General features: G+C 44.0%; 1 protein-coding gene across 6 annotated transcripts; it reads right to left on the reverse strand.

Moving 5' to 3' along the window:
* Positions 1-49: 49 nt before the first annotated feature.
* On the reverse strand, positions 50-13,559 carry CHERP (calcium homeostasis endoplasmic reticulum protein). 6 transcript variants are annotated; one of them, XM_077788801.2, is made up of 18 exons: positions 13,476-13,559; positions 13,214-13,387; positions 11,692-11,873; positions 10,773-10,910; positions 10,401-10,552; positions 9,961-10,072; positions 9,523-9,612; positions 8,672-8,909; positions 8,209-8,387; positions 7,399-7,795; positions 5,338-5,576; positions 4,397-4,530; positions 4,039-4,125; positions 3,441-3,590; positions 3,215-3,328; positions 2,647-2,741; positions 1,929-2,114; positions 50-768 (listed from the first exon to the last, which is right to left on the reverse strand). In XM_077788801.2, exons 1-18 carry the CDS (start codon positions 13,498-13,500, stop codon positions 764-766), a joined length of 2,697 nt encoding a protein of 898 aa, XP_077644927.2. In that variant the 5' UTR covers positions 13,501-13,559; the 3' UTR covers positions 50-763. The 6 variants fall into 6 exon arrangements, with proteins under 6 accessions (XP_077644927.2, XP_021395766.3, XP_085418531.1 ...); XM_021540091.3 differs by having other exon boundaries at positions 3,215-3,331; XM_085562405.1 differs by having other exon boundaries at positions 13,199-13,387.
* Between the last annotated feature and the right edge of the window lies 1 nt (position 13,560).

Here is a 13,560-nt window from a genome sequence, read left to right on the forward strand (position 1 = left end):
ACCCAAACACACATTTGGGTGTGTTTATTAAGAGAAATTCCAAACAAGGTAGAGGAAATCTCAGCTGAATCTTTATTTTAAAAAAATTGTTTATTGGAGGGCAAAACAACAACATTCACAAGTTGGTAACATACTTGTATGCTGATTCACAGACAGGTACAGTTCCACAACTACAGTAGATCTAGAACAAACTGATATTCCACCATATTAACTGAATGGTTTTAAGAGGGTTTTTGCTCTACAAACAAACAACTGGAAAAGGGAACTGCCACGCAGACCTGGGGAGTGGAAGTGCAGTGTAAGGGCCTAACAGCTCTAGCTGGTGGTCTCTGGAAACAGTTACAAAAGGTTTCTTTCTGTTTTCATTTAGATTACATCAAGTTTCCAAGAACATCTCGTTGATAGAAAGGTGTAGAGCAGAGAAAATGGATTCTCTTCTATTTAACTAATTAGCTTTTATTAAAGGGTATATACAAAAATATAAAAAGCTCAAAGAATGTGTTCCATTACAAAGCACTGCCCATCCCTCAGAGTGCTGGGAAAGCTACCAGAGAACTGCCCCTCGTGTCCTGCCCCTCGTGGTGGCTGCAGCAGCTGCTGGGCAGGGTCTGGAGGCGGATGGAAGGTTCTAAAAGCTTGCACAGTGCTCAGAGGTCACCTGCACTGGAACTAGATGCTTCATTCCCCATTTAGACATTAGGATACGCTGCTCAGCATCAGTCTGACTTGATCCCAAGGCAGCACACTTCCACTTCAAATAGAATTAACCTTTTGAGAGAAATAAACGTACATTATGGAACTAGAAAATACACAACCACATCATATAATGTCTGTATTCCACAGGAATGAATGAAGCATAGTCCTGCACCAGGAACAGCTAGAGTGGGGTTTAGTTCCACTGTAAAATGGGGAACTAATTAGAAAGTTTTACAAGATAGATGGAAATTTTTAAACTTGCTAGACATGTCTTTTTTAAGCCTTTTTTAGGCCCTTTTTAAGCCCTGACAAGTGTTGAAGTACATGTCATAGCTTTCCATTTTTCACCATAATTTTAAAAGTAATTCATTTGTCACTTCCTCCAGACTTTAATCTGGATTTCTAAAAGTTTAATGTTTTGCAAAAGATGCAAGATATCTTTCTTCAGAGTCTTACTCAGGTGGTGAAGAGTCTTTTATTTCACACTTCACTGGAACAATAGGGAGAAGATTCTTACACATTGCACAGTTACCTAAGTTGTCTGAAGTGCTTGGTGGAATGAGGGCTCTGTTAATAAGGAATTTTTCCTTATGGGTTTTATTTGAACCCATTTCATTGCAGATATAGAGGCAGAAGTGACATTTCCATTGAGCATGCCAGCTTTTTCCTTTTAGCTGCTGCCAACTGCCAATGTCCAGTGTATCACAGACTCTCTGCAAAAATCCATCATCTGGGTAACTGTCTTTTTCTGAACCTTTTCTGCACCACACGAAATTTATTACCAATTCTGGCTTTGGCAGAACATGATACTAATGGTAGGAAACTCTGAATAGGGCAGGGGTAAACAGTAAGCATGGCCCTGGTTCCAACCACAAGGACCTGTCTGCTGTGGCAGCTGTCCCTTGTGTGGCACAGCTCCCCCTCCACTAACTTAGTGACTGCTCCAAGTCTTTGTGGGGCAACATCCAAAGATGCAGGTGCTCAGTACTGCAGCCAGGAAGTGACTTGCACAGAACACACTAATTAATTAACATTTCAGAAATTAGAACACAACACAATGCCTAAAAAGGAAAACCTGCTGGGTTAATCAAAGTACACACCCACTTACCTGTTGTTTTACTGTATCAGTTACCTTAGAAAAAATTAAGAGCTACTGCTATTTTGATTTGGGTTTGCAAAAATCACTTTCAAGTCCATAGCGGTTTTTAAATTGCTGAGAAGCATTCACTTACATTCATCCCTGGCCTTCATGCGTGCGATAAATGAGTAACTTTTATTTCTTCTGTAGTTTTCATAAGGGTCATCCAATGCAACTCCCACTCCTTTGTACTGATCCCATTTGTCTCGGATATCACCTCCTTTAATTGGATCTTGAATTCCTTGCTCCTTAGCTCCTAATCCACCAGATCCACTCCATCCTGCAGCAAGGACACAACATTGCAATCCTTTCACTGGTTTGTTTATTACTAGAATTGTGAAGACAAACATGGACATTTTGGAAACAACCAAAGACAGCATCAGTTTGATAAAGCAGGATGGGAACAGACAACCTGAAACAGCACATGAAATGTCCCATTTATTTCACAAGTATTAATACACAGAGATTCTAGGAGCTGACAGCAGCAGTATTCCTAAAAACTGTTAGGAGGTAAGAAAAAAGGCAGTGCAAGTCCAATCTGCCTGGTCAACTGTGCTGACCTGCACTACAGGGAGACAAAATACTTTTGGGTAGGGTCAGTTCTATCTGAATCCAAGCTCACATTCCTGTCTTCTCTATTTTTCTCAGAAAGGCAACTATCACTGCTCCATATATTTACATCTCTGAATATTCTTATGCTGACCTTGGAATGCCAAGGAATAATTCCGTATGAACATGCATTAATTATATCTAAAACTTTACTGTCTAATTTTGTTTCCTGGCTTGTGTAAGATTCTAGAACAGCATCTTACCCATTTTCACTAGCATTTGATGGCCTTTATTTTCTTCTCCAAGTCTCGATTCTGGTATAGGAGGCCCAGAACTGGAGCCCAAACCAGCAGAAGAACTAAGAAAATAACAAATTAAGAACCAGTGACATTATTCTGACATAAAACACAGTCAGTTCTATCTTGTTAAATATTAACAGCCAACACAATTCCCTGCACTCTACTAAGCTATTCTTTATTAAAGCCAACAGTTTATGCAGTTATTGAGGTGCCAGAAACACATCACCTGCTTCTCAGTTTGATTTCTCAGGGAAATCAAACACTGTGCTCTTCCCAGTGGAGCACACAGAGAATTCCTCCTGCTTTCAATGAAGGCATACACAGACTTCACAGCTGCACGCAGTTTTGCTGAAATAAAAAGCCACCACAATAGAGTAATATTCTCTCTACAGGCCCATACAACAGATAAATTGTTTATAAATCTGCTCTCCATCTTTTCTGCTCTTTGTTGAAACACTAATTATCCCCTGGTAACGAGGCAGTGCCCCTGCAGGCTCTCTGTTCAAAGAGCCCAGGTCAAAGGAGCACTTACGGAGGAGTGGGGCTGCGGGAGCGGGAGCGGCGCCGCCTTCCTGGGGAGTACGACTTGGACCGGGACCGGGACCGGGACCGCGATCGGCTGTGAGAGGAGCGGGACCTGCTCCGGCTTCTGAAAGGGAGAGCACAGAGTTACCGAGCAACCCCACGCATCCCTGCGACGGCCTCCAGGGCTGGGTCCTCCACTCCCCAGTTCCCAAGGTTCAGCCCCTGTGCCCTACCTGGACTGCGAGCGAGAATAGGAGCGGGAGCGGGAGCAAGAGCGGGAGCGGGATCTCGAGTAGGAGCCAGATGATTTTGAAGATCGTGAGTGAGACCGGGAAGATGAACGACCTCGGCTTTTAGACCGACTGCGAGACCGGGAGGGCCCACTGCACAAATGAGCAGAGAAACTCCCGTGAGATTCCACAGAGAGGCACCAGAAACACAACTCTACTCCTGATCAAATTCAAATTACACACAAGCACTACTTCTGCAGTGAAAGTGAAAGCTTGAGTGTGAAAAACTGTTTCACAGAATCACAAAGCAGTTTGAGTTGGAAGGGACCTTAAAGCTCATCCAGTTCCAACCCCTGCCATTGAGCAGGGACACACATGTTGCTCCAAGCCCAGTTTAACCTGGCCTTGGGCACTTCCAGGGATAGGGCACCCACAGCTACTCTGGGGAAGCTGTGCCATGTCTTTTTTCTGCAGATTAGACAGAAATCCCAGCTGAAACTCACTTATTCCATCAGCATGTTGCTGAACAGACTTTCCCTCTGCATTTAGCCCAAACACTTTGAACAGCACACAGCAGAAGGTGACACACAAGAACTCTCACCTATTTCTCTTCTCTTGACCTTTCCTCCGCCTCGCTCTCATTTTAGCTCTGAAGAATTCATACAGTCCATTCTGCTCCCATCCTTCACTGCAACAAATCAACCACACAGAACCCACACGTGTGAATTCCACCTCAGTGCTGACCTTAAGGATTTTCACCAGATTTTGTACAGAACAAAGGGTCTGGGCAAAACTGTCTTGCAAATCTCAGTATCAGATCAAACAACAAGTGCAGTTGCAATACAAGAAGAGCATTTGGAGAACAAAGGCACAGGTGAAAGAGAGGGAGGTACTTTGTGGTTTGAGGCACATTCTTAGGGTATTTTCTTTACCACTGTATTGGCTACACCTACTCTTACCTGTTTCTAGGCCTGTCATGAGATGGTGGACTATAAAATGCCTCAACTGCAGCCAGGAGTCTCTCACTGGGGGGCATTGGAGGTGGAAGACGTATATCTTTAGGATCTAAAGGTTTATACTCATGATCTTCAAGCTGCCAGAAACAAAACAAATTACATTCGTGTCATGTGTCATGGGGTGGCTACCTGAAGAGTTAAATACAGATTTAGCCGTGTAGAGACCTCAAATTTCAATAGTGGATAAAAAATTATCTGGAAATAAGGATTCTGCAGATGACCAAATGCTTCCTCGTGCTATCATTATTGTGAGTTCTCTGAGAAAAGCCTGCACTGCACAGGTTGCAGTATCAAGTGGATCACCAGGTAGATAAAATGCAGATCTCATCCACCTTTGTGCTAATGTGTCTGCTGGAAGCCTGGCACGAAGTGGTGTATGAGAATAACACGAAGAGATGAAAGAGGCTTATTTGTTCATCTCAAATACAGAAGACACAAATCTAAATATCCCTGAAGATGTTGATACAGGTATTTTTCTTGTTCTCTATCCTTCTTTGTCTACATAATATTGATATTGTAAAATGTCTTCGAGAGAATTCTGATTATGACAAACTAGTACAGTGGCCCCATCAGACCTCTGAGGTCTCTCTGGCCATCTGGAAATCAGTGGGGATTTCCATTTCCTACAAACAGGAGTCAGACTTTTTCACACTGTGAGTTCAACCAGCTTCCTCTAGCACAAAACACACAAAAATTCTCACCATTTTCACCACCTAGTCCCCCAAACTACTTCTGCTCTTATACCCTACACAACTGATCGTGGGATGGAAGGATTTGAAATCATACACATCGATGTTGAACTGTCCCTAATAACAACAACAGGTTTGGGATCTGTTAATCCCACCAGTGTCTTGGATTGAAGGAGTCTCATAGCAAGCACTTACTTTGACAAGTGGAGCCATCAGGCCAGCAGGAAGATCGAAGTAGGGAACATTTGGCACCAGGCTGGGATCATCGTGGTTCATGTGAGGGGGCCCTTGGCGCCGCATGTGAGGGGGCTGCCCGTTAAATCCATGTGGGGGAGGCCCAAAATCAGGGTGCTGTGGCCCTCCCCAGGGTGGATGCTCGCTGATACCAGGATGAGGCAATCTGTGACCAGGATGATGATGAGGAGGTCCAATTTCTGCAGAGTGGGAGGGTTAAAAGGTTTTATTTAGCTGTCAAGGAAGGAAGGCAATCAGAGATGTACTTCAATTCCTGCATTTATGCTAAAACCCAATCTCAGCAGATCCAGCAAAGCACCAGAACTGAAGGAGCAGAGGTTGGCTACAGGTCCACACTCAAGAACACCCTGCAGTGCATTTACCTCCCTGGCCACAGCAACCACTCTCTAGACAAAAGGATAGTTCAGCCTCAAGCCACTGCTTCCTTTGGGACTTACTGTGGTCAAAAAGACCACAACAAAGACACTGTCAAGAACAAAATGTTTCAGATGCATCAGGGCAGCTACTGGTGGGATTTATTTCTGAAGCTAAGTGCACAATCATGGCTCAGCTTAGACCTGTAATTAGATCTGTCTCTCTGCTAAATCAACATATATGAAGAAATATATAAGACAGCAATAAACTCGCATCAGTGGGTGACAAGAATTTACTTGTGGAGAAAAATAAATTTGGAGAAGAGGTAGAGATAATAATTCTGTTAATACAGGGAAGTGAGTGACACTCATCCAACCACTGATGGACAAACGCCATGAACGCCAGGAGACCCTGCTGAACTCCCTGCACTCTATGGAGAAAAATGCAACACTGAAAATCAACATCATTTGCAGCAGAATTAACAGTTTTTCCAGAAAAAGCCATTACAGCCAATTTCAAGCTGGTACTATTTGACTCATTGTCATCAGAACTCGAGTAGAGTCTGTATTGTCATTGATTCACAGCTTTCCTAGCTTTAATCATCTAGCTTAATAGAGCCCTTCCTCCAACAACTTTGCATAAAACAACTTTGGTATTTTAAATCACCACTAGAATCCAAAACCAAGCTTCTGAGCTTAAACCTAAACTCCCTCGGACAAGAGGGAATTCTCCCTTTCTCCCTACTCACTACCACAATTCTTAAGAGAAACACCCAAGCAATAAAACCCAAGGGGGAAAAAAAAGACAATCTCTACTATAGAAATTAAACTCAATCCTAAATATATAAACTCAAATCCACTGGTTTTCAACCATTTTTGGACTTGGAAAATTTAGAAACTTTTAGGATTAACGTAGCAACTCCTACACACAAACATAATCTAGTTTCTAAATGACTTGTCACACAGAACCAGGGTGATCTTTGGCCTTCACACTGACAAGGATCATTCCAGAGCAACAGTAACTCCTGCAGGTGAAATGGAAACTACCTCTGGCCAGGCAAGCAGCACCAGGTTACAGCCCCACACATTCCCATGTTCCAACAAGAGAACAGACCCAATGAGGAGGAAGAACTGCAGGTAGGGATCATTGCACCACACACTACACAACATTAAAGGCAGAGAACTAGAGAGCTTGGCAGCCAAAATAAAAAGAAAGAACAAATGAGTGTATGCACAGGAACAAGTCCTGTCAGCCTTCCTCTTAACTTCCTCCATCTACTCAGGTCACAGCTCTCATCAGCCCTCACCTATGGGCTGATGTGCAAGTGATTAAATTTACAAGAAAATGCTGCTTCTCACTTTTGGACTTACTACTTTTAAAGTGAAGTAGTCGCAAAAGAGGTGCCTGTAGAGATGCTGACAGGAATTTGGACTACAATTTCTTATGCATTAGGGAAGACTCAAAAAGCAAGGAAGCCGTGTCCAACTGTGCATGTGTTTCCTACTGAGTTCTTAGCAGTAGCTTCCCAAACTAAACATTTCTTAGGAAAATCACAAGAGTCTACCAAGGATAAACTATCACCCCAAATCACTAAATAATTCTGTAATGGCAATCAGGTAAGAAAACCTGGCCTGGTACACACTTTACCTTGAGGAAAATCCCCCTGGGGGTAATCAAAACGATGAGGATAAGGAGGCCTTTCAAAGGGATGGCGAGGTGGAAAATCATCCTGCATGAAGCGAGGTGGAAAGCGGTTGAAATTATGCGGATGCGGGGGCTGGTTGAATTGGGGATGTTGCTGATGTGGAGGAAATGGGCCTCTGAAGTGAGGTGGCCGCTGCATTCGAAATGGAGGTTCCCTCTGACCCCCACCCCATGGAGGCTGCTCATGCTGGTTGTTCCATGGTGCTTCAAACTGGTTGTTCCAAGAAGGATCAGGCTGGTTGTTCCAAGGGGTCTCTCGCTGATTGTTCCAGCCTTGATCCCTCTGTTCGTTCCACATTCCTTCATGGTTGTTATTCCAGGGAGGACAGTGAGGCGGTCCCTGGAGGTGAAGGACAGAAGTTTGGTCATTGGAAAAACACAATAACATACCTTCTTAAGGAAATACAGCCCACAGGGCAACATGCACAAGTGAAAGAGCATTTCAAATATGAGTCTGCATGACTGCAACTTCAGAAAAAAAAAAAAAAGACCAAACTGTTACTGAACCGAACAGCTCTTGTCTTGTTCACAGGAATTGTGTGATGGTTAACAAACTGAAATATGATTAACATGATTCATGATTAAAGACAAAAGCCTTTAACTGCACTCAGAGTGATACTGGCATTGAAATCTGGATTTCTGACTTTCTAGCTTTTCATTGAACTTCCACAACCAAGGTGGTTATTCCCAACCTCCACAACCAAGACAGTCATTCTGAACTCCCACATCTGTTTTTTCAGAACAGTTTCTTACCTGTTGTTGACCCCAGGGCGCAACAGGGTGAGGTTGGTCAAACCAGGGTGGTTTATTTGGGGGAATCTGGTCATGAGAGCCAGGTCCACGTGGTCCACCTGAGGCAGGATCCTGCACTCCAGACCCAGTTGTGTCATACTCTGTAGAACCAGCCAAAGGCAGCTGAGATTTACCATCATCTGGAACAATTTAGAGACTATTGTCAGCATCAAATTCACTTGCAGTTAATAAAACATCAGCACACCGGGCTCAAGATTAATTCCTTCTGCAGAAATCTAATTACTGGGAGACAGGATTTCTGATCCATTTAACACTCATCTCTTTGGTTATTTTTATACTCAAGCAACAGCCTGCACCTGCTGCAAGGCTCTGAACAGATTCAAGCTTTTGCCTGAACCAAACCAGCAGTGCATTGTGCCTCATTATTAAAAAAGGAAGGGGAAAAAAAAGATCAGCTCAGTACCTGCTTGTGTGACTGGCACAGATGGTGGAGCTGAGGCTGGGGCTGCTGTGGGGGCTTGAGGTGGGGGTGTTGATTTCACCTCGTTCTCTAGTGGGGGTATTTGGATCTGCTGCTGCTGCTGCTGCTGTGTTAAACTGTTCACAAACTCCTCGTGTTGAGTTTTCAGGTTCTGAATCTGCTGTTGGAAAGCCACTTGCACAGGCTGGACAACCGTTGCATATTCAGTGATCAAATTTGCCTGATAAAGGAAATAAAGGAGAACAAGTGAACACTGCACCTATAATACCTACCCTATCCAGTTGTTCACAATTCCCTGTATTGCCCTTCACCCTCTCTCGCAAAAAAAACCACATGAAGATGCAGAATAATGGTGGCAGAACCACCCAGTCTCATTATGAAGCTTTGTGGAGATTTCCAAAATATTCTCTGCAGCCTGGAACCCACAATCTTTAGTACTGTCTTTCCAATGCAGCTCAAATCAACAGCATTCATTATTAATAATAAAAAGGAAAGGTTCCTGCTGCCACAACAATTTTTATATTCAATGTATCCAATTTAAAGCCATATTTGCTTGTTTTCTTTTAACCAAACACCCCCTGCTATACAAGACACTGTCAAATATGTACAGGACTATATCAGTCTGTATCCTGTATCCAGGACCATATCAGCAGCTGGATTATTAAATGTTTGAAATAACAAGGTTATATTTTACTTTTTTTTTTTTTTTTCAATCCCTTGTAAGCAACTTCAAGGGAGAGGAGGAGGGACAAAAATTAACATTATCCTTTGAAAATGAAAATAATTTTCAGAATATTTACATAAATAAGAAAACTGATATTTTTGTGGCTAACCTGGTACTGGCCAAGTCCAAGAGCTGGGCTTTGTAACTGCTGAATAATGGACTCATCAAAGTACCCATTTTTCTCCCATAGCTGAAGAAGCTGCATGAATAAGAGTGAAAGGATTTTAGAAATTATGAACAATTAAAGAAAAATTGAGCCACAGCATTTTTGTGTCTTCAGCTTTTCATAAGACCTAGGATTGTTGTATTTCTTTTTGAATGACTAAAGATTCAGAGGTCTTCACCATTGTGATAACTCTTAAATAAAGCCTAGCTACTTTGAAATTCTGTTTTAAATGTGAACTACAGTACCTCCTATAATAGACTGTATGAAGACAATCAGACCAGAAAAATCTCAGTGATCTTCTTGCACCTGCCTATTTGTGAATTTACATAGCACCAACCTAACAAAGCAAAAGTCACAGTTAAACCAGAACCAGGTACTCACTCTGGCAATTTTCTGTTGCTTATCCTCCTCCACTGCTAGAAAACTGGTACAATAAATAGGCACAACCACCTTCTGTAAAGCAGCCAGAAGATCTCGTGCTTGCTTCCGCTGGCTTCAAGAAAGGAATGGGAAGAGTTATCTTTTTCACTCTAAGTGCATTGGAATATTCAATTCACCTCAACTTCTGCTATACTAAAAGTCATGGAATCACAAAATAGAGAGTTCTCTCCCTAATGATTTTATTGTAATATCTTGTTTGGAGGAAAAATACACAAAGTAGGTAAAATGGTTTTTCCTAAATTTAATTACTAAGGCACTAGATCAAATCAATTAATACATTAAAAATATCAAGTGACAAGTCAAACCAACAGTGTATCTAGGAGAGTAACTTCATCAAATGAATCAAAACAGCAAACTGAAAGCCAGAACTGAATTCTTACCAGTGATGCAAGACATCATTGATTAAGTAGATGAGGTGCAGGCGCAGCTCGAAGTGAGCTCCTTCCGCCGTTATCCGGTTCCGCAGGTGCCCGGCCATCAACTCACAGTGTGCAGGAGACTTGGCATTACTAAACATCCAGTTCTTGCCAGCCTTAGAAAAGCAAATTTTAAAATATTTTAAGTCAGTTTGATGCGTTCCCACAAGATAAGCTTCCTATAGTTCTGAAATAACTGCAGGAAGGGGAGTTTTCAACTTTCATCTTTCCTGCCACACAACATAGATATAAAGCTGTTGTTAATGTACAGAGAATCTCAAAATTCAAAGGAACCCACAGCACCACCAAATCCCTGTGCAGATTCAGATCACTTACTGAGATTGCATCTTTTGTGCAAGTGTCAATTATTGGCTGCAACAAGCTGTCAAATTCGTTCATATCTAACTGGGTTTCCTCCAAAACCTTTTGCATTTGTTGCTCGATTGCAAGGGCAACTGCTGATGTGACTTGTTCCTGATAAAAAACAAACAAAACAGAAGCAAACAAGAAAGAGAAAGAATTACATTATAGCCAAAATTCTTTTAGAGAATGAAGCTGCTGTATCCTTATCCTCTTGGACCTAAGGGCTATCTCAAGGACCAACATCCTTTACAAGCCCTGTGACCTCATGAAAATGTTCCAATTGAAATGGTTCTGAAAAGACTCTTCACATTTTTACAGAGAAGTCCAGTTTACTTCTACTTCTAAAATCTATCATGTAATAAAAAATAATTGCAAGAAGCTCTTAAAGGTAAGGAATATAACCAAGGCACAATAAACTCTTCAGTTTGGTTTTCAGCAGCTTTAACAGCTAAATGTCTCCTGCAAAAATCAGCTAGTTGATAGCACACAGATCCCTTCTATCCCTAATCACATCTAAGTGGGAATATTACAACCTGGAACATCTTGCAGTTCCCAGCAATCTGCAGCATTAAACCAAAGTTTAAGCAGTCACAATTCATTCCACTCTAAAACTAACAAGATTTTTCAAAGAGCAAATAGAAGGCTCTGATCACAGATCACTCATCCCATAATAATATAACCCCTATGCAATCATAACCCAACCTACACACCAGACACGTCCATTCTAGGGGAACGATGGCATTTGCCACGCAACAAAAACAAAGAAAGCAACATCCCTTCTCCTCACCTCCAGCACCGCTCAGCAGCAAACCATCCTCTCCCCCTTCACTCCTAATTCCTGCAGCCACTGGCGGGCCAGGACACACCAGGAGAGTGTTGATCTCAAACCAACCTGTCTCATAGCCAGGAGATGCTGCTCCTGCTGCTGCAGGTTCCACTGACTCTGCTGGATGAGCTCCTCCACAGAAGGGGTGCCCTGAGGGGCTGGCATGGGCGCAGCCGGCGGGAGCGATGGCTGTGGCAGGGGCTGGATCTGTGCCGAAGCCTCGATATCTTGGCTTTGCTTGCACAACACTATCAGACAGAGCAAACTTTGAAAGTAAACCTCCCAGAGAAACCTGCTACCACCAGCCCACGGGTGAAAATGGCTCCAAAGAGACTGAGGGGGTGAGAGGGGTCTCCAGAGCTGCTTGGACAACGCTCTCAGATATTTGGTGGGATTATTGGGGTGTCCTGTGCAGGGTCAGGAGTTGGACTCACTGATCCTGGTGGGTCCCTTCCAACTCAGCACACTCTGATTCTACACTTAACCCAAAATCACGGGTGGATGGTGCCAAAGAGGAGAGCCAGCACCTTCCAGAGGGACAACAGCAGGACCAGCCCCGCTCTGGTTCTGCAGGCGCTTGAAACGTAAATTTTAAGGAATTTAGATTTTAGCGGAGCTAAGATTTTAGTTAGAGATAAGCCTTACTAGAGTTAATGAAAATAAATGAGTAGGCCTTGATGAAGTTAAGAGTTAGTAGTTAACTAATAACTGATTGCTTGTCAGCACAATGTTTAGTTAGCTGGGTTTATAATGAATAATATACAAACTGACAAAGAGCTTTTAAGAACATAAGACAATTGTGGGGCTCCTCTGTTCTGAAACCAACTGAAGACAAAAAATGAGAGTTCTACCAAGAGTTCATGTGTCATATTTGCATTGAAAAGGTAGAAAGGTCAGAACGAGGAAGACTTCATTTACTTCCTCATTTTGGGAAGGGACCACTGACCCATTCAAGGAACAAACTACTCATGGTGAATAACTTTTGAAATTATTAGCATACGAAGTGAGGAATGGGATATACCAAAATTATGAATATGTATTTGTATTTTGGGTATTCAACACTTGTATGGCTAAAAGGACTCTGTAATCACCTGGAGGCTGCGGTGTGGATTTGGGAGTGATCCCACACACAATAAACATACACTTTCTAACTTTAAACTGTTAGAGAGTTTTTGTCCGTCCCAGTTGGATATCAGTACTAGATCAATATCCGTATTTTTTTTAATAAATCATCTTGGCGATGATTTATTAAAATAGGACTCTGCTCTCTCTGGCCGTGGGGGTCAAAAAATCCCGCTGAGCTCCGTCCCACCACGCTGCCCGTCCCCAAAGCCACCACCGGGACCGTGAGGAGCCGGGGCAGCGCTGAGCCACCTCCCGGGAACCCTGAGAGCAGCCAGAGGCTGAGAGCGGTCCCGGCGGAGCGGGGAGAGACAAAAGCGCCTGGGGCCGGCCGAGCCCCGGGGACCGCGGCCGAGCCCCGGGGACCGCGGCCGAGCCCCGGGGACCGCGGCCGGGGCGGCAGCGAGCCCCGAGCCGGCCCTGCCCGAGCCGCAGGCCCTCACTCACTCACAGAGCCCCCACTCACGCTGCTGCTGCTCCAGCGCCAGCTTGTACTTGTAGTAGCCGTAGAAATCGCCCCCGAAGAGGAAGGAGAATTTGGGGTTCTCCTTCTGCTTCTCCATCGTCATCTTCTCGAACTCGGGCCCGTTCCGCGCCACAAACTGCGCCAGCTTGTCGATGACATTCCGCAGCTCCTGATCTGTGGGGAAGCACGGCCGTCACTGCCCGCTCTCCCCGCGTTCCCCGCTGTCCCCCCGCTCCCCCCGGAGCCCCGGATCGCCGCTCACCCTCGGGCGGCAGCGGCATCTCCATGGCCGCGGCTCCCCGGCCCCGCTGGGCCGCGCCGCGCGCCGCGACACCCGCGCGCCCGCG

This window comes from Lonchura striata, chromosome 28 (genome assembly GCF_050655825.1).
Source record: "Lonchura striata isolate lonStrDom1 chromosome 28, ASM5065582v1, whole genome shotgun sequence".
Lineage (NCBI taxonomy): Eukaryota > Metazoa > Chordata > Aves > Passeriformes > Estrildidae > Lonchura > Lonchura striata.